This window comes from Vicugna pacos, chromosome 7 (assembly GCF_048564905.1).
Source record: "Vicugna pacos chromosome 7, VicPac4, whole genome shotgun sequence".
In the NCBI taxonomy this organism is placed as follows: Eukaryota; Metazoa; Chordata; class Mammalia; order Artiodactyla; family Camelidae; genus Vicugna; species Vicugna pacos.
In genome coordinates, this window is record NC_132993.1 from 62,900,790 (window position 1) to 62,924,935 (window position 24,146).

The 24,146-nt window shown below is 34.6% G+C and overlaps 1 protein-coding gene across 8 annotated transcripts in view; it reads right to left on the bottom strand.

Moving 5' to 3' along the window:
* ANKIB1 (ankyrin repeat and IBR domain containing 1) overlaps positions 1-24,146 on the bottom strand; it is a 203,964-nt gene that overhangs the window by 40,138 nt on the left and 139,680 nt on the right. For all 8 annotated transcript variants that reach the window (XM_031679668.2, XM_072965006.1, XM_072965009.1 and 5 more), the window contains 3 exons: positions 18,585-18,885; positions 11,584-11,766; positions 3,281-3,398 (listed from right to left, as the gene is read on the bottom strand). In XM_031679668.2, the coding sequence (XP_031535528.1) occupies positions 3,281-3,398; positions 11,584-11,766; positions 18,585-18,885 (602 nt within the window). The remainder of the gene's footprint in view (positions 1-3,280; positions 3,399-11,583; positions 11,767-18,584; positions 18,886-24,146) is intronic.

Here is a 24,146-nt window from a genome sequence, read left to right on the forward strand (position 1 = left end):
TGCAGCTGGAGCACTGAGAACAGAGCGGAAGCACTGTGTGACTGAGGCTGAAGAAATAGGCAGAGGGACTAGGCATTTAGGACTTTTAAATAACTGCTTCCCATCATCAGTTCAGGAGTGATAGGAAGTCAGTGAAAAGTTGGGCTTAGGGTTAGGAAGAACAGATTGTCACAATTAGATTTGAAAAGACCATTCTGACTACAGTATGGAAAAGCAAAGGGATTGGATAGGGTGAGAGTAGATTGCAGGGTAGATTAGAAAGGAGGCTATCGGGAAGTGTAAGTGAGAGATGATGGTGGCTAAGACCATGGTTGGCTGCAATGGAGATGGAGAATTTAAAATTTGGGAGGTAAGAGGGACAATTTGCTGACAATAGGACATAGGGTCTGAAGGAGAGGAAATATCAAAGCTGTTTTCCCAGGAATACCAAGTTCATTGGTTGGTGCTGTCATCTATGTAAACAGGGAATATCAGAGATTCAGGTGCAGGTTTAAGAGCATGGTTTTAATTTCAGACATGATGCGGTTAAGGGGCTTGAGATAGCCCAGAGATGCTTTCAAACAGGCAGTTATGTATGTGTATAGAGCTCAGACAAGAAGTCTAGTCCAGAGGGAGAAATTTATAGAAGCCTGGAGAGAAGATGTCATTTCCTAGGAAGAGAGTGGAGTGAGAGGAGAAGATGTGGACTACTGATGTCTAATTGTCTGTAGAAGTGATAAGTCTCCAAAGGACCTTAAAAATATACTTCAATACACATTTACTCTAAGGACAAGGAAATTAGCCTTATTCTCGTATTTTAAAAAAATAAGTAAGTAAATTTTACTTATTTTCTCATTAGGTAGCATTCAACTACATAAGTTACTGAGGAAATGTTCAGAGAATGACCTTGTATTCCTAACAGAGTCGTCCTTAAAATTCAATTACTACTTAGCAAATTCTGCCAAACATTTCGGTCTTCTGCTTAATCTGTCTCTGTCTTCCACTTCATTACTTTGGGACTAAGTCTGACAAACAAACACAATACTTAAATGTATTTTTCCATGTAAAGCTGAATGAATGTTACCAAGGATACGATCTATAAATCTACCAAATAGCTCAGTTTAATAGCTCTGAAACAGAGACCATCCAGGTTCTGAGAGCAATTACTATAAATGTAGCTCTGTGCACTGTCTATTTTATTCACTAAAATCATGTATCTCTGAAAATCTTATTTGATTATCAAATGCCACTGATATTACCTAAACAGTATAAAAGAGATATCTGTTTGAAGACCTGCATTTAACCTCTATTTAATGTCTTAATAGGGGAAACACAGAACTCTTAAGTAAGTTATCAAGAAAGTTACCACAGAACAGACAAATGCCACACTGTACAATTCAATTAGATATCACCTTATTAGAATTGAGCGTTATCATGTAAAAGAAGTAACATGGGGAAATATCAATGGAATGAAAATGCAGTTGATCAGTTAAAAAAACTTGGGAAGAGACAGGAAGGGTCTCAGTGCAGACTTGGGAAGCAGAAAAGGTTTCCTGGAAGAGGTAATTTTTAAGGACAAGTAGGAATAGTGGGTAAGTAAAGAAATGGGGAAATTGACAGCCCAGGTAAAGAAGCCTGGGTCATGAAGGTCTACTACTAAAGAGCTGTGATGGCTTTAAGTCTGTAGAGAGCCAGTGAAGGGTTTTTCAGCAGGGGAGTTACATGCTCAAATTTGCATTTTAAAATGCAATATAAAATTAGTAAGGGTGAAGAGGAATCGTAACAGTGGAGACTAGAACTCAGCCGATTACAATTTAGATAAAAAATAATGACAACCTGAATTTAAGTCAGTGGCAGTGAGAATGGAAAGACCCAGGAAAGGTGGGGAGAGAATGAGAGATATTTAGAAAGAGAAATCATGCGACTGTGGCCAAATGTAACAGAGATGGAGAACTGTGACTTCCCAATTTCTGCTAGCATAATTAGATGAATGTGGTGGGAGAAATAGTAAGTTCAGGTGTCGACATCCTTAGATCGAGGATAAAATGTTAAACAGACATTTAGAAACATAGCCTTGAATACTTTATTAAGGTCAGGTTATAGATACATTTATTGTTTATGTGGGTTTTGGAACCACTTGTTTCATTAGATAAATGTGCACAGCAATGTCTCTCAGATAGTGGTCCACTTGGTAGGCTTGTTTACAGCACATAGCACATATTTTTATGCCTCACCCTTCACCTAATGACTTAGACTCTCTGGAGTAGTCCTAGCAATCTCTGGTTAGTTTCCCAGGCAATTTTTATTTGCACTAAAATCTAGAGCTACTGTTATATAAAGCAGAAAAGAGAGTCAAATACAGAATTCTGGAAAATATCAATACTGAAGGTAGTCATTTTGGAGGGTTATATACCAAATTATTTACAGTAGTGATCAAAAGATGATGAAATATGGAGTTTTAAATTTTCTTCTGATCAAAAGATTATATAAAAAATGTTGAAAGTTGACATTCTATTCTCGTATAGGTGATAAAGACTTATAGTTAAAATACAGGTATGCCTCAAAATTACTAGACGAGAATAACCATTTATCTTTCTCTTTTTAAAAATAATTTCTAAGTCAGAAAAACTTGTCTTTGAAACAAGCCAAACTGTCAAATATTAAGTGTGCAATGGGAGGGTCCAATTCAGCATGTCTTAGGCATCACAGAGACAGCTGTCTAGAACAGATGTCTTAGGCATCACAGAGATCTTACAACAAGCTGGGCACTTTCCCTAAGTAAAGTAGTCCTCAAAAACAACCTCCCCACCCCGCCAAAAACGCACCCTTAAAAGGGATAGTGTATTTCTGTGTTGACTCTATAATTTCATTTTGTGCATTTCATGGTGAGAAATCACTCTTACATAATACTAACAATATAACTATTAGTTAACTGACTTTATATAATTGACTTTAGTAAAAATTAATGCCAAAAGCAGGACTAGGAGTATGGATTCCAACTCAACCAGCTCAAATCAGATACATTTCAAAAATTAGACAATCTGTAAGTTGATTTAGTAGCTCAATTTTAAAAAAGAAATGTACTATTTCTGCTGTATGATTTATAGCCAGTCTTTACTTCAGAATACAAAATGTTATGGGGATGCTGAGCACTGCAGTAACCACTTCACAAAACGCAACTTAGGCTTGTTCAGAAAACTATTTTGTCCTACATTAAAACAATAAAATAGGCACCCTTTATTTCTGAAAAGTTTCAAAAAGCACTCATGTTATCAGAAACACAAGACATTTCTTTCATTACCGTGAGCTCGAAGTAAAGCTTCAGCAGTAAACAGGGGAGCCTGGAGCATGTCTGCTGTTTCCACAATAAGCATATCTTTCAATCGGCGAAGATCCTGAGGCCTTAATCCTTCATAAGGCTTTAAAAAGAAGAAAAACAAAATTAAATTGGCTATTTTACTCTTAGGAATTTCTAAATGCCTATAAATAAATATATGTGATTATCACTTATTTAATCTTCCAGTTCCAGTTTGGTACTGAAGTTAAAAAGGCTCTGTATCCTCCATTATCATGGACTTCAAATTACTCTCTCACAAGTCTTATTTAAGCTGGAAAGTGGATTTCTGGGCTCATGCACCTTATTTTAAAACAGAAGTATACTATAATGACAAGACCACTTTGCTTTATATTTTGAAAATTTTAATAATACAAAAAAGTATCAGAAATAACAACCTATAATTCTACTACTGAGCAGTAATCATGGTTAAAGTTCTGAAGTATTTTTATCTAGTCTTGTCTTTTTGTAAATCAATTGTGTATAAATATATGTGGGTTCACTTAGACAGTTTTAATCACTGAACCACCAAACATTTACACTTGTTAAGATCCAATGGACTGCTAGTGGGATTATGACATACTGATTAATTAATTTGGAGAAGAAAATATGCCATACTATTCAGACTTCTTACTCATAAATGTATTGTCTCTGTTTATTCAAGTGTTTGTTAATGCCCCATAATTTGTTTTTTTTTTAAAAAGGTACTGTGCCATTTCAAGTTTTTAAAATTTTTTTGCTATCCTTTATCTCTCTCTCTCATTCTCTCTTTTTGCTTTTAAAAGAAAACATATAAAGAATAAAATCACAAGTGTCTCACTACTGAGAAATTTATAAAAGCTAACATAACCTGTGACATGCTTTCCCCATTACATTCCCCTTATTTTCCCTATCCTTGTCTATGGCAATCACTATCATGAATTTGATCTGTAGCTGTCATAATATTATGCATAACACTGTATATATAACACTGAGTATTTTGCTTTTATTTTTATTCAATATTGTGTTTCTATTACTAATACACATACTTGTTTCAATTCTTTAAACAAATGTAACCAGCTTATTGCAGTAAGCATAGAATCACAGATCATAATTTAAAAAGCAGTAGAAATTCCCAAGTACTTGTCAGAATAATAACTGTTGAGGATGTCTTTCTTTCACGGATTCCAGAGAGCTCTGGGCACTCAGCAAACCCTACCCATTATAATTGATTTACAGATATTTTAAAATTAGATATTATCCTTATTTCTTGCTTTTTTTTGGTTTTCATGGAAGCCATTTAATCAATTCTTACTTAAACCCGTATGATGGGAACTGTTATTCACCAGGGATAATTTCTCTTAGTTGACAATGATAAGTCTCCTGATCCTCAGGTGTCTTCTGGCAGGGATGCATACATAAACAATGAGTGTATTAATGACAAGAAAGACTGACAAACTTGACTGCATAAAAATCTGTCAAGATTTAAACATAAAAAGTGTGTTGCTTTTAATATATATGGAATTTGTGACAATCAGTAAATTTAAAATATCATTATAAAAACACAAACATCCTTAAATATTCAAATTCTTTACCTAACAAATTGGCCAAGGTTTAAACAAACAAACTAATAAACAAAAAAACCCCTTAATATTGGTAAGGCTGCAATGAGACGGTCTTCTGATGCACTGTGGGTAAAAATAAAAATTGGCATATCATTTAACAACTAAGCATCATGTATTATGAACCTTTAAACATTCATCTTTTGACCCAATAATTTTACTTGCAGAAATATATCTTAAGGTATAATCACAAACGTGAACAAAACTGATCATTCATGTTACTTTTAAAAGTGACAAAATGCAAGTAACCCAAAGGCACATTAAGAGAGTTATAGGACATGTACATGTTAGAATAATTAGCACTCATTTAAAATGATTTCCATGATGAGTTTGTAAATATCAAGAAATGTTAAGGAGAAAAAACTACAGGATATAAAGCATACAATATCATCACATTGATGAAAAATGGAAGGCATCCTGCAAAATGGTACAAGTATATATAAGTGGTAGAATAATGAATATTTAAAATTTTGTTCTGCTTCCTTTTATAAAAGCATGTTTGGCAGAAAAAATTTAATTAAAAAATTGAGGAAAAATTCACTGGGGATGTTAAAGAGCTTTCAACAGTGACAGGGCACACACTCAATCAGTCTGCAGTACTATTCCTTTTACAGATGGTGGCAAAGACTTAATGCTAAATACACTTCATATCACACTGCATTAACAGTGTACTACACCTATATATGCATTCAATTATACTGCCATGGATCTCTACATATATAGGTATCCTATGACCTTAACTAGAAGAAGAAATTTAAAACCTAAACTATTCTATATAGGGAAACCATTAACTAAAACAGGAAAAAAGGGAAACTTAATTCAAACTATCCTTTAAACCACCCCTCCCTCACAAATAATCAAGTACAGTTTGCTTTTAAGCTATTTATGAACCAACTTTCCTCTGCAAAAACCTACCAAATCCTTTCATGGTTAAATCTGTAGTACTCATTCCAGTTTAGAAATTATACACTATGTATAGCATTGCTTCTAGAAAATGTGTTCCAAGTTCAGACTGGAAACTCCAGGTACTTCTGTCTCAGCAATGAGAGCCAATATTTCCTGACAGTCCTAGTGGTGACAATTGTACATTTCTTGGTACTATTTCCTAAATATTCTTTATTAGATTAGCCATTATTCTATCTCATTTATGTTGGGCCAAATAAGATTTGACTTAGATATATTAAGAAAGGAATAACATAAATCTGTATTAAGTTTTTTAAAATGTAGTTTAAAACTCAGATAGGTTACACCCAAAAAAAAACAGTTCTTAAAGGAGAAAGACATACTGCCTTCATAAACATGTAACATATTCAGTCCAAATCTCTGCAACTATAATTAGGTCATGTGAAGCATTTCAATACATTGCTCAGTCCCAAGTGGGCACTATGCCTCTCTTCTGTAGGAAGGACTAAAATGAAGGTGCCCTTCTCTTTCCTGTTGCAAAGATAAACTGCTTCTGTTTTCAGATTAACATAAACCATCAAAGCAGTCCAGTACATATATAAAGAAAGAAAAAGAAAATTGATTTAAAGAGGAAGCGAATAAAAGTGCCTCTTCTGCGTAAGTGTATACTACTGCTGCCAAAATACCACTGAAGAAATGTGAAACAACCCAACATATAAACTATACCACTCTGATGTCATGTATGAAGAGATAGCATCTTCCAAAACTGTTTCATTGACAAATACTTCATTATGAAAGAAGTATTTTTTTTTATTTTTTCCACAATGAAAAGAGCTTTCCCTCTGATTATATAGGTAAAACATGTTCTCATTAGTTGATTCATGAGTTTAGCCTGAGAGGGGGTGGGGAAACAGTAGTTGGAGAAAGAGTTCATGATTCTCAGACCCTTCTCTTTCAGTTTCCCCTCTTTTTATCCAGCTATTCTTGCCTTGCGATCAAGACCAAGGCTACCTGGATCTTTACTTTAACCTAAGAGGAAGGCAACTACTCCTGCTAACTAGGGTAGCCAGCTAAGGCAATGTCCAGCCATATGGGTTACTTGCCAGAAAAAGAGCCTTGAGTTATAGACTGGGATGGGAGAGGAGTGGATGGGTTCCCTGGATGGCCTTCATTGTGGTGTGCTGCTCAGTTTCTCTTCATTTACCCAGATACAGTCACACAATCTACTCTTACAGAGCCTGACCCTTACTAGGCCCAATACTCACTGGTTTCTGTTCTTTCTTTGGGGGTTTAGATAAATTAAACACACTCTTTCCAGCTATCACTCTGATACATCACCTTGTTTTTATTTCTTCATAGCAGTTACCACTCTCATAAATTATGTTCATTTATTTTTTAAACTTATTTGTGTACATCTCTCTATTCATACTAAAACACAAGCATCTAGAGGACAGGGGCTTATCTTTGTTCCTCACTACATCTCCAAGCTCTTTAAAACAGTATCCACTGGAGCAGTCACTCAGAATTTTGTTAATGAAGGGATGAAGAAGTAGATTTTTGATTTATAAACAAATCATCCAGAGGAAAAGAAGTGTGTTTAGAAGAAATTATAGAGATATAATGTTATACACAGTCCAGATCATTAACTGAATCAAGAAACTTAGCTAAATAGTCCATCTTGGGAACATGAATTTTTAAAAGTACCTAATTATGAAGCTTAATACATTACATAGCAGACCATGTAAAACTACTAGCATAGGCAGAATAATCAAAAAGTTGATCAGGGTCAAAGTAGAAGGTATAAAAAGAAATTTTAAGGAAAGCATTGTTTTTTGTTCTTATTTTTAAAATTGTTATGAAATTCAAAGAGCTTAAGATTAACCATCTCAAAGTATACAGTTCAATGGTCTCTAGTACATTCACAATGTTGTACAACCCCTATCTGTATCTAGTTCCAAAACATTCTCATCACCCCAAAAGAAAACCCCATTCCCATTAAATAGTCACTCCCTATCCGGTCCTTCTTCCAGCCCCTGGAAACCACTAATGTGCTTTCTGTCAGTATGGATTTACCGATTCTGGGTATTTCATATAAATGGAGTTATTGTGACCTTTGTGTCTGTCTTCTTTCACTTAGCGTAACACTTCTGAGATTGATCCATATTGTAGAGTGCATTAGTACTTCATTCCTTTTATGGCTGAGTAATATTTCATTGTATGTACACCTCACATTTTATTTATCTATTCATCTGTTGATAGATATTTGGGATATTTTCAACTTTTGGCTATTGTAAATAGTGCTGCTATAAACATATGTGTATAGATATATATTTATTAAAGTATTACTTTTATAAATTATTAAGCAGTAGATGAAAATCAATCCAATATGGATTAAGAACAAAACTACAAAATTAGAAGAAAATATTGGGACATATGATTATAGTATCAGTATGAAACAAATTCAGAAGCCATAAAGGAAATAAAATCCACACCTCAGAATACCCTAAAAGTGAAAAACTTTGGATATGGAAAAATACGCAAAGTTCTCTTAGAAACCATTCAGAAAACACAAATAATCCATAGAAAAAAAAAGCAAATGAACAATCAACTCACAGAATAATCAAAGAAGTAAATTCAAACAGGTACTATTTATTTGTCCAAATTGGCAAAAACTAAAAATGCTGACTGTGAGGGAAAAAATGCTGTTATACAGTAATGGAAAAAAAGAAAGCCGATATAATCTTTCAGGACAGTTTAACAGCATCTTTTAAAATTTAAAATGTGTATGTCTTATGATCCATCAAACCAACTTCTTCAAATTTATAGGGACTATACTTTAAAAGTGTGTATCTAAATGCACTAACAATGATATAACAATCATGATTATAACAGCAGACACTTAGATAACACTTATAATGAGTTAGGCACTGCTCTACGTATTTACATATATTAACTCATTTAAGGATCACTACAACCCTAAAAAGTAGAGACCATTATTATCTTCATTTTAACAAAGAAGAAACTAAAGCAGAGGGATTAAGTAACCTGCTCAAGGTCACAGAGTAGGTAAATTGCGGAGCCAGTATATGCACCCATTCAGTATGACTTCAGAACTATGGTTTTAATCACAATAATGACACAACAGAATAAAGATATATATGTAACGAATAGATAAATATTCATGTTAGCCTTGTTTTTAATGGCAAAAATACCAAAATTATTTAAAAGGTCATCAATAGGCAAGTGGTTATAATATGTAGATCATATGTTCTGACTTGGGAAAGATGTTCATGATATACTACTGTTAAGTCGAAAAAATATTCTACCAGAACTCAATGTACTATATGATCTTCCTTTCGCATTAAAAATTCTACATGCACATATGTTTTCTTAAGTCTGGTAGCACACAAAAGAAACTGTTACCATTGAAAGGGTATAGTCAGAAGGAGAAAAAAATTTTTTTCAGCAATAAATATTCATTATAAATTTTGGGTAATGCATGAAAATAGAGAAAATAACAACAGTAAAGAAAATTACCCATAATCACAGTTATCATTTTGGTCTTCTTCCAATACATAGGAGTTTTTTCTATATAATTAGTATCAAACCATTCAGTAGCCTTTTTTTAAATTTAACATAATAGTTTATTATAGTTATTATAGTTCATTTAGATCTTACATCTATTGATAATGAGTGCTATTAATTTATGATTTAATTACAAATTAAGAAAATATCATAGAAAAAAAGCCTAAACATAGTCATAAATTATCGTTCTAAAATACTATTGCTCAAATGTTGTTTTCTGGATGAATTATATTAATTCTTACATGAATAATTTGTCTTACTCAAGATCATGGATTGCAAAAGGTAGGCAGAAAGGTTATATAGCAAATAGAGATGCTTAAACTCGAAGTCAGAGTAATCAGATTCAGCTCACTTTGATCTTGGAAGGTTATTCAACTATTATGTGATTTATCTTCCTCATTTAAAAAAAGAAGAGGCATAACTCATTCAGGGTAACTGTGGATTCAACAACCATGTGACAGTGGTTAGGACACCTGCTCTCATTTTCTATGTGTACTTCATCTGAATAAGCATCCCTAGAAAATAACGTAACTAAAGAAACACAAAAGGCAAAAAAAAAAAAAAAAGTACATCTTTTAGTTTCAAGAAACACAGTTTTTCTGGTCATCTGAAGAGTATAGAAGCTTAAAAACTGTCAGGAATTCAGGGGAAAAGTAAAACAGACAATACAATTATTTTTCTAAACACATACAAATAACAGTTACATAAGTCCTTTTAGAATCAAGTTAGCATTGAACACTTGAGGAATCAGAAAGAATTCTGAAGGCAAAAATTTATTGTGTCATAATAATTTCCTTATTTAAGAAATATGGATGCCCACTGTGCATGCAGTGTGTTGGACACTGAAAATATTCTGCTGAGTTAGGCAGTTATGGTTCTGGCCCTCACAGAGTTGACAGTCTAACAGAAGAGAAAGGCAAAAAACAAGGAAACAAATAAACAAGCAAAATGATTATAGATATGGTAAGTGCTATGAAAAATAAACAGAGTATTATAGTAAAGAATAATGGAAGGGGAGGACCTACTTTAGAAAGAATGGTCCAAGATTGCCTCTCTGAAGAACTGATATTGAGTCAATCAAGAGAAAACTTGGGAGATGATTTCAGACATAGGGAAGAGCAAATGCAAAAGCCTTAGTGTAGTCTAGGTAGTATAATTTGAGTAAAGTATGTCAGGAAAAAAGATTTGAGATGATGTTGGAGAAGTATATCTGAGCAAATAGTTTGAATTTTATTCTAAGTACAATGAAAAGTCACCAAGTGGCTTAAGTGATATGTTCTAATTTAAATTTAAACATGTCACTATGGCTACTGTGCACAAAACTGATTCTAAGGGAACCAGAATAGAAGGAAGGAGATCAGTCAGGAGAACTACCACAGTAGCTCAGATGAGAAGTGAAGGTGGAGAGGACCCAGGGAGGTGGGAGTAGAGAATGAGAGGAGTAAATGGATTTGGGTTATGTTTTTGGAAGTAAAATTGACAGGATTCTCAGATTGTTTGGGTGTGAGGAATCAAGAATGCCTGCCACATTTACACTTGAGTGGATGAAGATAATGTTTACTGGCTAAAGGAAAACCAGAGAGCAATCTACCTGAAGCCAAGGGAAGAGTGTTTCACTAAGAAGGGAGTGATTAATTGTGTCAAGTGCTGCTGAGGAATTCAAGTAGGATAAGGAGAGAAAAGTATCTACTGAATTTGGCAACATGGTGACTCTTGATGTCCCTGACAAGGGCAGTTCTAACAGAATAGAAGGGAAGAAAGTCACACTGCAATGAGCTGAAGAAGGAAGGGAAGGGAAGGAGGTCAGTGTACAGCCAACTCTTAATTTTGTTTTTCTATTCTGTTTTTTAAGATGGGCATTACCAAAGCCTGTTTGTTGATAAGAGCAATGTAGAAGACAGGGAGAGTCTGAGGAACAGGAGGACTGGAGTCTTGGAGTACTGGGAGTGGTTAGGATTCATTCATGCAACAGCACGTCTATTTATATGTAAGCAAACATACTTACATATGTTAGAGGATAGATACCACATCCAGGTTTTCTAGATGTATTTTCAGACTTAAAGCTATGCAGACGACAGGATATTTAGCATACTCCAAAGACCATACAAACTGGGTTTTAAACAAGAAGAAAATAAAATTTAATATAAAATCCATATAATATTTATTTTAGAAAAAACTTACCTCTCGTTTGTCTAACGCAGCATATTCAGCTTCTATTTCTTCAGCTTCAGGATCTCGTGAGAAAACCATTTGAGATTCCAGGTTGAGGGCCAAATCTTTGTGGTGTTGCTTTTCAGCACAATCACAAGGTGTATCTTTATTCTCATTCTCAGCAAACAAGTCTCCTCCATGTTTTACTAAAAGCTAAACAAGAATTATTTTTAAAATATCTGCAATTATACATTTAAATGACAGGTTATTTCATGCTACATATTCAAAAGTTAAAAATATAATAAAGTAAGTACACAAAAATTCAACAGTATGTACTTGAAATGACAATAAAAGTTATTTAGATACCACTGGCTTCTGATTTTAAGATTAGCAATTCTTGTTTATCAGTGTTAAGATGACTTCCTTTGGTTAAAAACAACAGCAAACCAATTTCTTAAACTTTATAAAGAAATTGTTAAGCATTCTGTCCAATCCAAACAAAGTTTTCCTTAAACATGAGTAATCTTATAGTCATTCAATACTTAAAATTTTTAAACATTTTTATAACTCTTTCTTATAGAGAAGGACATGGCTGTTACTTTAACCACAAATACCTGGATGTCTGACATGGCAGACAAAAGTTTTCGTTTGTATCATTCATTACCCAGTTAGACACAGAAATAAGTTAGGTTGAGCAAGTCACTGAAACAAAACTATTTTCAGTATTTATCAAAATAATAGATGGGAATAGCTACTGATAGCCAAGTTGGAAAGATACTCTATCAAACAATCTCTTAATATTTAAAGGTGGGATTCTGCCCAAAGAAATCCCACTTTTAAAAATACATCTAATAGTGACTTGACTTGTTCACTATTGAGGTTTCTGTTGGTTTTGGAGAGGTTAAGTAAGTTGTTACTAAGGGATGTAGGTTCAAGTTTCCCCATTATGTCCGCACAGACTTTAGGAAGTACATGAGGGCCACAACCTAGGACAACTCTAAAGGACAGCCTGACAATTTGTCACGGAGTTGATTCTTTTATAGGATTCGGCCACAACCACAGTAACACAGTAAGAGCCACTACTCACTGCTTTCCAAGTGCCAAACAGTATGTTAAGCCTTCAAATACACATCCTTATTTAATATTAATAACTCCATGTGGCATGGATATTATGATGTTTCAGAAGAATTAAGTAACTTGACCAAAGTTACCCAACAGGTAAGTAGTAGAACTGGGATTCAGGCACAAGTTTGACCAAGTTCTTAACCATGGCTAGATATTGTACTGACACAAAGAATAGGCTAATCACATAAATTAAAGAAGTGAAATGTACCCTGAACCCACCATAAAGTTCTCCCCAGATCTTATTTATGGCCTAAATGGTAGCTTCTTTTCATTTTCTTCCAAATAATTTTATCTCCCCTCCCTCCAACAAACACATAGATCTTCCTAAAAAGTTCCTTTACTGCTTTTGGAACTGCAATCCTTAAGGTTCCTCTACAGTCATCCCAAGAGGCTTTGACAAAATAAGGAACTTGTATCAACGTGAGGTCTAGAAAGCCATGGGCTAACTTGACAAATCCAATGGATATGACTTTGTCTTCTTGCTCTAGGCCAAGGGTATACTTCAGAGCTAAGATAATTTAAAACATTTCTTAAATTGTAAAAACAAGCAAACAAACAGATCAAGAAGAATATGAGTAGTAACCTATAATGAAAAAGAGTATGAAAATGAATATATGCATGTATATATATGACTGAAACATGCTGTACACAGAAATAGACATACTGTAACTGACTGTACTTGAATTAAAGGAAAAAAAGGAGAATATGAAACACAGACTTACTGTCACAAAGCTTAAAATGTTTACCCATTACATGTGGAAAGCACAGCTCTCAGCAGTCCTTCCTTCTAGAGCCTTAAGGCAAGGTCAGATCAGCTGCTATTTATCACTTGGAACATTTTTAAGTCCCAGTATGGTCTAGGGACCAGTAGTATCACCAGGGTGTTTATCAGAAATGCTGAATCTTAGCATTACCACCAACCTCTCCAGGTCTCTGAAATAGAATCTGATTCTGAACTCCAGGAGATTCCTAGGCACATAAAAGTTTGACAAGCAATGACCCTAGAATGTGGTCTGTGTAGTAGGGAAATTGATATATTTATATTACCTAATCTATTCAACACTGGGGATTTGTTTTAAGTCCACAGACTTATACCTACTGCAGGGTCTATTACTGTTTTTAGCCTTTCTGCTTCACAGGTTATCCAACACTTAAACACAAAATAGACTATTTACTTTGACTGTTATAGAACTAAGACAGCTGACTTTATTCTCTGGTTCTTTATTCAGAGTGGTAGAAAATGATTTCTAAAATGCACACTGGGACAGCTTTCAAAGCCATGATCTGATTTACTTTCACAACAGATACTACTATGGGAGAGATTCTAAATATTAGTAAACAAATTAAGTTGTCTTTAAGTTAATGCCTCAGTCTTCAGCAAAAGCAAAGACAACAAAATTTAAGAGGTTGTGCCATTCCAGAATATTGGTAAAAGGAATCTTCTTCAAGATTCCGTTACTTCAGGGTATAGATAGCATTCCTTGGGGTCAAAAAAATGGATGTGTGGAGAGGAAGTGTGTGAGAAGTCACTGTTGAGAGTCACTTCTGACCATTTTTAGAACCTAGGTTATATTTCTTGCCTTGATTGGTAATCTGTCTTCAAAAGGAGTCCCCAAATGACTTTGAGTAGGGGTGAGGGGACTATAAAGACTTGTATCTCACTGCTGCAAATGGTACCTGGAGATAAACTCATAATCAGTGATGGAATGGAGGGTCCATGTTTGCAGCATTTGTCTTGGCAAGGAAAATCAGCATTTATGCTACCTTTGGCATAGAAGCTAGCTAGCAAACAGTAGTATTTCCTGACACTGGAGGAGTACTTTTTAAAAAAGTATTTCAGCATGTTGACCTTTGTGGCCTAGGGTGAAACACCACTAAGCAGAAAATGTAGAGATATCTGTTAAACTGTAACAATATTCCTGAAAGTCATTAATAACTGTCAAATCCAACAACCTTTCTCAGCTTTCTGTAGCATGTCAAATGACTGACTATCTCCTCTCCTTGAAATTCTTCTCTTGGCAACCTCGACACTGTATTGTTTTGGTTCTCTTTTCTGCTTTTTCTGTTTCTGTTGTAGGCCACTTCTGGTTCTCACTCCCTTTAAACATAGACATTCTTCAAATTGATGCTGTGACTTTAATTCTGTAATTTTATCTATAATCTAAAGTTTTTTCATTGGATTTCTCATCTATACCTTATCTTGCTTTTAGTTATCAACTCCATGCAAATAACACTCAATTCTACATCTATATTCTTTACTCCCAGTTAGTTTTAATTTTTAATAGCTTGAATACCATTTCATGTGGATAATCTAAAACCTCAATCTCCTTCTAAATGAAACTCAAGATATTCTCCCTTCCTTTTAGCCAAACCCTTCACTGTATCTCACTTTTAATTTTTTCTTTTTATTACTGAAGTATAATTGACATACAATACCTCATTTCACTTTTTAAATGTCTGTTAATTGTTAGCAGGCCTCAAAGTGAATTAGGTTCAAAACCATGCTCCATTTACTTAAAAATAAAGTTATTTCATTTTACTCTAATTATAGTATGGTAGCAGATTATTATAGAAAATGTAGAAAAATCAAAGAGAGAAAATTATATCATCCAAAGATAGCTCACTATTGTTAATATTAACATTTAAAAGCCTTCATCATTTTTAACCTTTCTCTCCCTTACTTTGTATAACTGACCAACTCACCAAAACACTACCACATCATCACAATGTCCCTTGCATTTGCCTCATTCTTTCCATTTCTACTGCTACCACACAGATCCACGCCCTATATCAACAAGTTCACAGCAGAATTAGTGAAATAATATTCTAACTCCTATCACTTCCTCTAGTACATTGGTTTTCATTCTTGGCTGTATAATGGAATCATCTAAGGAAGTTTAAAATACTAGTATCTGGGGGTCCACTCTCAGAAATTCCAATTTTATTGGCTTAAGGTATGGTCTATACTATGGGAATTTTTGTGCAGCCATGGTTACAACCACTGTTCCAGCATACAAGTTTTCAAATTAAGAATATCTGGGTAGTCTGATAGTCATATTAAGGTGATCTGGAGTGGGGATTAAATACATGCACTTTTTACAGGTGATTTCACTGCAGGTCCTATGGACTACTGCTCTAATCCAAGACTTCTCAAACTTTAATGTGACTATGAATCAACCTAGAATCTTGTTAAACTACAAACTCAGACTCGGTTGGTTTGTGATGAGGCCTGAGATTGTGCCTTTCTAACAAGTACCCAAATGACTGATGGCAGTGACAGTCTGAGGACCATTCTCTGGGTAGCAAGGCTTTAAGAAACACTCCTTTAGAAGAACCCCTTTCAATCTATTCTACATTACAACAATTAGGCTAATCTTACTTTATTTGCTTTCATAATAGCACTTCGCTAATCAAAAAGTTTTAATGACTCAATTTTCTATAAATCAATCCCCAATTTTTGACCTTGGCATTCAGTATTTTCTACTTAGTATGGCTTCTATCTTCATTTTAAGGCATCTTCTTATCAAACCTCTGCAAAATACTTCAATATGCATGTTTGAGACCTAGAACAGTGCTTCTCAAACTGTAACATGCAAACGAATAACCAGAAGAACTTGCTTAAAGCATTCCTGGAGTCTACCCTCAAGAGATTCTGATTTGGAATCTGGAAGGAAGTCTGGGGAGTACAAGAATTTGTATTTATAAGAAGCTCCCAGAAGTTACTGATGCTACAGGTCTGAAGGCCACATTTTGAGTAGCCTCCTCCAGATACTTTAACCAAAATCTTTTCCATTCAAATATTACCACTACCTATGAAATCTTCTGGGATAAGTAAAATTAAAATGATCTCTCCTTCTTTTCAATGCCTCTAACGGTTACTGCCTAAATAATTTATATAGCTCTTAGCATCATAATATTTTGGAGGGAATAATGAAATCATAACTTTCTTGATTAAAAATTAGAAAACTGAGGCCCAGACAGGCAGTTACTCTGTTGCTGAGCTGAGACTACAATTTTAAAATTCTTTTTACAACAGTTTTAAAACTCCAGGTGCTAAAACCACAATATAATGAAGTAAAACTCTTCAGTAAGACTTGTGAATGATTTTTATGGCTTTTCAATGAAGTGTGAAATGCTCTGATAGCTGCCAAGTGTCAAACAGGCCCTGTGGCTGTAAAGTGGAGTGTGACTTACCACCTTTGGTTTTCTAGTGACCTTTATTTGATCTGACAATAAGTAGCTACACTTAAAGCTTTGAATAATCAAGTAGGACAAGGGTGCACTTAAAATATCTAAGATAATACTTCTTTAAAAAAGTGCTTTCCACAATGAGTTGAAGCACTAACAAACACAACAACCAACTCTGGCATATCAACCATTTCTTCAATCACTATGACAAGTGAAGCACCAATATAAATAAAATGAGGCCCAATGATGAGGCTTGCTCGAGGGAAGTCTGCCAAGGGGAGAAAAATCACTAAACTTTTAATTGGGCTATGCTAATAGACCTAACCTGTCATTCTTTCCCCAAGTCTCTCTATTCTAAAGTAGAAAAACAAAACTCAATGCTAAGAAAAAAAAATATTACTTATAGTATTACATTCCTCTCAGATTCACATTTTAATGGAATTCCATTTTTGTGTGCTAAGCATCCATTACCTAGTTATTTTTTAAGTTCTTTTATACTTAAAGCATACAGGACTTATTAGATATTGATAACGTCATTTTATATATTTAAAATAAGCTTCTGAAAGTATGCAGTCATCTTTGCTTTCCTTTCTCAATTCTTAGTTTGTGTAATGCAGGGGTCCACTGCAAACCAAGGTCTGTGGGCCAAATCTAGCTTGCTGCCTGTTTCTGTATAGCCCACAAACTAAAAACTGTTTTTACATTTTTAAATGTCTGAAAAAAATCAAAAGAATATTTCATGATATATGAAAATTATAAGAAATTCAAGTGGGAGTATCCACAAACAGTTTTACTGGAATGCTGCCATGCTTTTATATACTGTCTATGGCTGCTTTCTGGCTATAGTGGCAGAGTTGAGCAGCTGCCTAAAATATTTACTAACTGGGTTTTCAGAGAAAAAAGTCTGCTTACCACTGGAATAATTCTTTGAAATATGAAAAAATTAAAATTAGAGTAGCTTTATTTATAGTTTGGCTTAATAAACGTTTAACATATAAGCATTTCCAATTTTCAGACAACTGCAGTCCACTCTTCTCTGTGTTACTTTTATCTCGTAAGTAATTCTGAATGATTAATATTGTGAAACTCCAGATTTTCCTATTTAAGAAAGTTCTCAAAAATACACTAAAGTGAGGGTTAGCTATAAGTACTCATTGTTAGAAGGTGGCCAATAGAGATAAAAAGAAGAGGCTGGCCAAAAGAGACAAGGAAGTGCTCTATTCTGCAAATGAGTGGTATGAATTTAATGCAAAAACCAAACCAAACCAAATCAAATCAAACCAAAACAACCAGTCACAAGGTAAATCCAGGTAAACTAGATATGCATATAGTGGTAACATCATTAAGAGGAACAAGGCAGTCAGGAGCAGGTGGGAGGGGACAGGGAAGACTGGTTGGAATATCCGTATGAGGAAGTCAACTGGGCAGCAGTATAGCACGAGGAACTTCAGGGCTAGATACTCTACAATGACTGTTATCTTCAGGGATGTTAGCAAACTTTTAATTGCTCCTGATTCCATTTTACCTCCAAGGATGAATGTTGGTAGGTTTGTTTTCCTTAATAACAAGGGCTCCTGATTACTTTAGACCCACAAAAGGGACAGAAATGACAGGTTAAATCAAATGTTAAGGTAAGCAAAACAAACACTGATTATTACACATTACCAAGACACGGACTTCACCATGTGGAATATTTTTTAAAAAACACAAAGTTTTACCTCTACACAGGTTTTCATCCCTGAGGCAGCAGCATAGTGCAGGGGTGTATTCTTTTTGTTGTCAACGGCATCAATAGCTGCTCTCTCATATTCGCCTTGGTCAAGTTTTGCTCCTTTCCATCTTAAAATCATCTGCAGACAATCTGCTCTTCTAAAATCATCTTCTGCGGGGCGTGCTAAGCGAGGATGAAGGGCGCCTTCAGATATCATAATTTGAGGTCCCATACACAACAAATGCATAGATGTTTCATTATGCACATTTCGTTTATTTGGATTTCCATCTCTACCAAAAAGAAAGGTCCTAAAATGGTAAAGGAAAAGGATGAAAATGAGTTTTTTCCTACCTTGAAATAATACATAGAAGATACAATTAAAAGGTGAACTCTATTTCTAAGCTGCTAATCCAATTTCTATTGAAGTGTTCTTTCACAATAGGTTGAATGACTAACCCTCACAGTTATATAAAAAAAACCTCCATTCTAGAGCAATAATACTGAAAAAACCAAGTTGAATATCTTTACAGAATTTGCTAATAAAAGAAGAGAAAAAAGGACAGAAAAAGAAAAAAGAAAGGGAAGGAAACGGAAAATGAAGGAGAAGTGAAGAAAAAAGGAAGATGAGAAGAGGAAGGGGAGGAAGAGGAAAGGAACAGAAAGGAACACCTCCAGCCTAATAAGTCAAATAACATAAACGCCTTAGGGTACATTATTAAACATTCCACACCAACATTTTTCTTTATTGCTCTGCTCTGTTTTATTTCTCTTTAGTACATATTTACTCAATAAGGATGGTGACAATATAAGCAAAGCAAGTAATGCATAAACCTGGGAGTAAATTTCAAATCTAGGAAAAATTTCTCTACCTGAAAGTCATCAGCTAGCCTTTGAAAGAATAAGGCACATATTTACACAATGTAATACTTTTGAGGGGAGTAAGTTGTGGTTAGTTCTAGAAGACCAAGATCTAATTCCAAGGTAGTAGCCCTTGCCAATGGTAAGTCTAGGTCAGCTGCCTTAACTACTGCCAAATCCAGATCTGAGAGTTAAGCCTAGCTTCTACTACATCCTCGAGCTCGGGTCACAGGATTAATAGATGAGCCAGTTCAGTGGCTCATAACAGGATACTGGAAAATGAACTGGAAAAGACCTGCTAAATACAGTCAGCCTATATAAGAAAACACAAAGTATGAAATGGGCATACAAGTCCCATATCTGAACATGAGTCACATTTACTTTGGAGGGCTGCTATCACTTGCATTCCTATGTCCAAGCGCAGAATAGCAACAGAAAGGGAGTAGAGCCAAACTGTAAAGCCTAGTTACATTTGAATTACTTTTAGGTTAGTTTCAGTGTAAAACACATAGCTCTGACAGAAGAAAAAATAAAAGAAACAACAATATCTGACAAAAAAGGAACTAGCATGTACGCATGTACTCTTCAATCTGATTGAATGAGTTAGCCAAGCTGGAAAGCTCTTATGAGAAAAAGGCTGAGTAAGATGTCCCAGAGTAGCAGAAGGTCCCAGGCAACTTTAGAACAACTCTGTTTTTATCATTTAAGATTTTAGACAGCTCAGCAGTACAGCTCTTCAAAACTAGCCTATTAAGCTTTCAGCATCCACATTTATTTGAACTGTTCTGAAAGTAAGACATGAATCTCTGAACGAGAAACAAATCAATTATTATTACTTATAACAACTATGCCAGTCCCTCATACTCCTACACTTCCCACTAGGGCAACGCAATCCAAGCCAGATCAGACATCAGAGCACACGTACTGGGGTCTGTACTATATGCAAGTGCAGCAGGCAGACTTATGCTTCCACCCCAAAGAGGGTCATGTCCTAATCCCTGGAACCTGTGAATTACTTTACACAGTAAAAGGAACTTTGCAGATATAAGATTTAAGGTTCTTGACATGGAGAAATTATCCTAGATTATTCAGGTGGGCCCAATGCAATTGTGAGTCCTTAGAAAGACAGCAGGGTCAGAATCAGAGAGATACTAAAAAATGCTATGCTGCTGTCTTTAAAGCTGGAGGAAAGGGTCACAAGCCAAGAAGTACACGTAGCTTTTGAAAGTTGGAAAAGCTTAGAAAAGGGATTCTACCTACGAGCCTCCAGAAGGAATACTGTCCTCCCAACACCTTGAGTTTAGTCTAGTGTTACCATTTCAGACTTTTGATCTCCTGAACTTTCAGATAATCAATTTGTGTTGTTTTAAGTCACCAAATTTGTGGTAATTTGACATACCAGCAATAGGAAGTTAATAAAGCAAGGAACCCTGAAAATAAGACTCTGGCAGGCTTGTATAGCAGACCTCCTCCCTTCTGGAGGGAAAGCCTATCAATGAGTGTGAACAGATTGTCCCAGGGATCTTGGGTTCTGAAGCTTTGGAATATAAAATATGCCTCTGGGGGAGGTGGGGAAGATAAGACTAGTTATCTGTGAGTTTTACAATTTACAGAATGTCTCAGTGGTCTCAAGTCTCATCCACTCCTTATTCCCATTCAAACATGTATCTCCTGGGAGGTAAACTTCTCTGAGTTCTCAGTCTCTACTGGGTCATAGTTTAACTTTGAAGGCTTGTCTTTTAGCCCAGGTCTCTAGTTTCAGTAAAATTTGCTTAGAAAGTCTAAACTGTGCATATTTTCTCTATCGTCCCACACAGCCTCTGATTCCCACAGTGCATGTGTAGGCTCTTCACTGCACACTCTGCTATTTGGTTTTCTAAGACTTGACCTAGCCATCTAAACAAACCCAACCCAACATAGAAGCCTCTTTATACACTAGGCTCCCTCCTCCAGTTGTGTTTGGCTCTTTTCTTCTTTGTCTTCATATAACATCCTAATCATATAAATCATTACACTGTATCAGAGTTACTTTTTTACATACCTGCTCCCTTATCCCACTTAGTTTATAGGCTTCTAAGGCAGGGTGTATATCCTGTTCTTTCTTGAATTTCCAATATATTGTCAGACACAGAGCAAATTCATGCTATAATTTTGATAGATCAACTGAACGCATATTACTTTTATAATCTAGTTCAGTGACATGACATTGAGAGTATCTTAAGACAGAACTCTAGATCTCTCAAGCCAGCAGTGTAGTAGACTGGTCAAGAACATGGCATCTGGTATAGACTGCCAGGCTCTAATCCCAGTTCTGTTACTTTTTAGCTATATGATCTCGGGCATTACATATTAGCTCATAACCAACTAATATATAGTTCATATCCTTTGACCAAGCAAATCTACTCCTGGAATTTATCCTAAAGGAAGTAATTTAAAAAATAAAAATCTATAGGAACAATGATATTCAATATATTATTATTTTGAATAGAAAAAATTGTAATCACCTAAATGTCTGGTTATAAGAGAAATGGGAAACATACATCATAGTATTTCTATACAACTGAAAATTATAAAGTCATTAAAAAGTCTATGGACGAATGCTTATAGGTAAAACAAGAAGGGAACACAGAATAATTCCAACAGCTGTCTAAAGGATGCAGGAAGGTGAGCAGTTTTGTTTATTTATATAACCATAATGTTGCTTCATAGTTTACAAGAAAAAAAGGAAAAAACAATTTTCCCTAAGTCAGCAACTGATAATAAAATTCTCAATCACATTTCCCTGTATTTATAATCATTGAATTATAGATTACAGTGAATAACCAAAATTTAAACAGTTTTCTAAAAAATGTATTCAAGATTAAACCTCTTCCAAGAGGCACTATTAACAACAAAAAAGATTTCATTTTCTTAAAAATTTAATTTAGAAATAAATTATTAAAAGTAATTCAGATTCTGTAAGATTCTGTATAACCACATTTATACAGCCGTTTCTATCCCAATTTCCAATATATCATTTATTCGCTTTTCTTTTTTTTTAACTTGTGTAATTTTTTTTTACTGAAATATAGTCAGTTTACAATGTTGTGTCAATTTCTGGTGTAGAGCATAATAGTTCAGTCATACATATGTATACATATACTCATTTTCACATTCCTTTTCATTATAGGTTACTGTAAGATACTGAATACAGTTCCCTCTGCTATACAGTAGAAACTTGTTTATTCTCTTTTAGCTTGTTTAGGAGACCTCAAGTTCTTATCACTGTGGAATTTAACATAAGTTGGAAGGATGTCAGCTGGTATAGAGAAATCTCTCTCTCTTTCTCTCTCATTAAGCAATTACAGATCATCCCCAATAGAGGGGAGAGATGGTGCGATAATTTTGCAAATGTTCTTATATCCAATCTGTCAGACTTTGATTAATCAAACCAAATAAAGTTGATTATTCAGAAGTTAAAGTATTAAAAACAGTTTCTTTATACATATCAATTCAGGAAAGATTCTCAAATTTATTAGACATAGTACTATACCTTCATAAATATTTTGTACTCAAACTGTAAAGTTGGATATTCTAATTTTATTGATTCACATTACTACTTTCCTATTATCTATTTAAGTTCAAAAGTAGAGGCTTTCTTAATTTACATGAATGTATAAATAGAGTAATAAATATATAATTGATATGTAAGTTTTAGGTAGACCCCTTTCTATTAACTATGCCAGTATTTTATTACTTGCATGTAAGGTTAACTCTGGAACAAGAACAGGAGATAACTGGCAGGAAGGTGGAGTAAGGAAAACATTAACTTGGAAAAAACAATCCCTTTCATTTGACCCTAATAAAACATCCAGGAGCCATCTGTTTTTCTAGATTCTTTCACTGTTAATTCTCAAACAGCCAGTTTATAACTGCTACCTGTATTTCTGCTACATTTAATTTCCACTTCAATAAGACCCCATTCTTATTATTAAAATTACACTCTTTCACATCACCAGGAATTTCCTAAGAGCTAAATTCTTGATCATTGGCCTTAATTTTTGTTTTTAATCTGAAACTGCTGGTTACTTATTTATATTATGACCTCTGTGTTACCTTGGTTTCTATAAGTACACATTTTTCCGACAGATCTCTTTATTTTTCTTCAGTACAACTTCTCTCTGACCTCAGACTTCTCATCCAACCTTAAGATCATATTTTAACTTCTTAGAGGCCCCCCTGTCTTGCATATTTCATCATCATCTCATATTCAATTGAGGTCCCCCAAATACCAGTCTTCTCTCTTAGGGCTTCAATTTCTTGCCATAACTCTCTTATTCTCCCAGTCACTAAAATATAGATACACCTCAGTTCGTCTGAAATCTCTTTCATGCAGCAAGTATCTTTGAGCAGTTGTTGTTTACCAGGTACTATTCTAGAAGTTAGGCGTACTGTGAAGAAAGTCCCTGCCTTTATGGGGTTTGCCTACAAGGGGGGTTAGGAGAGGAGGACTGCATTTCAATCCATTTAAATGAACTTAATGACTCCTGAAATATGAGTCAAAAAATAGCAATCAGTAATTAGAAACTCTATTTTAATTCTCAAAGCTTGGGATTAATATATGCCCTGATGCAGACATGCTCTAAAAAAGAATTTATATTTTATTTGTACCCAAAGACAGGCCTCTTTTATTTCTAAAGAAGCAAAAGAAGTTATTCTGTAAAATCTAAGA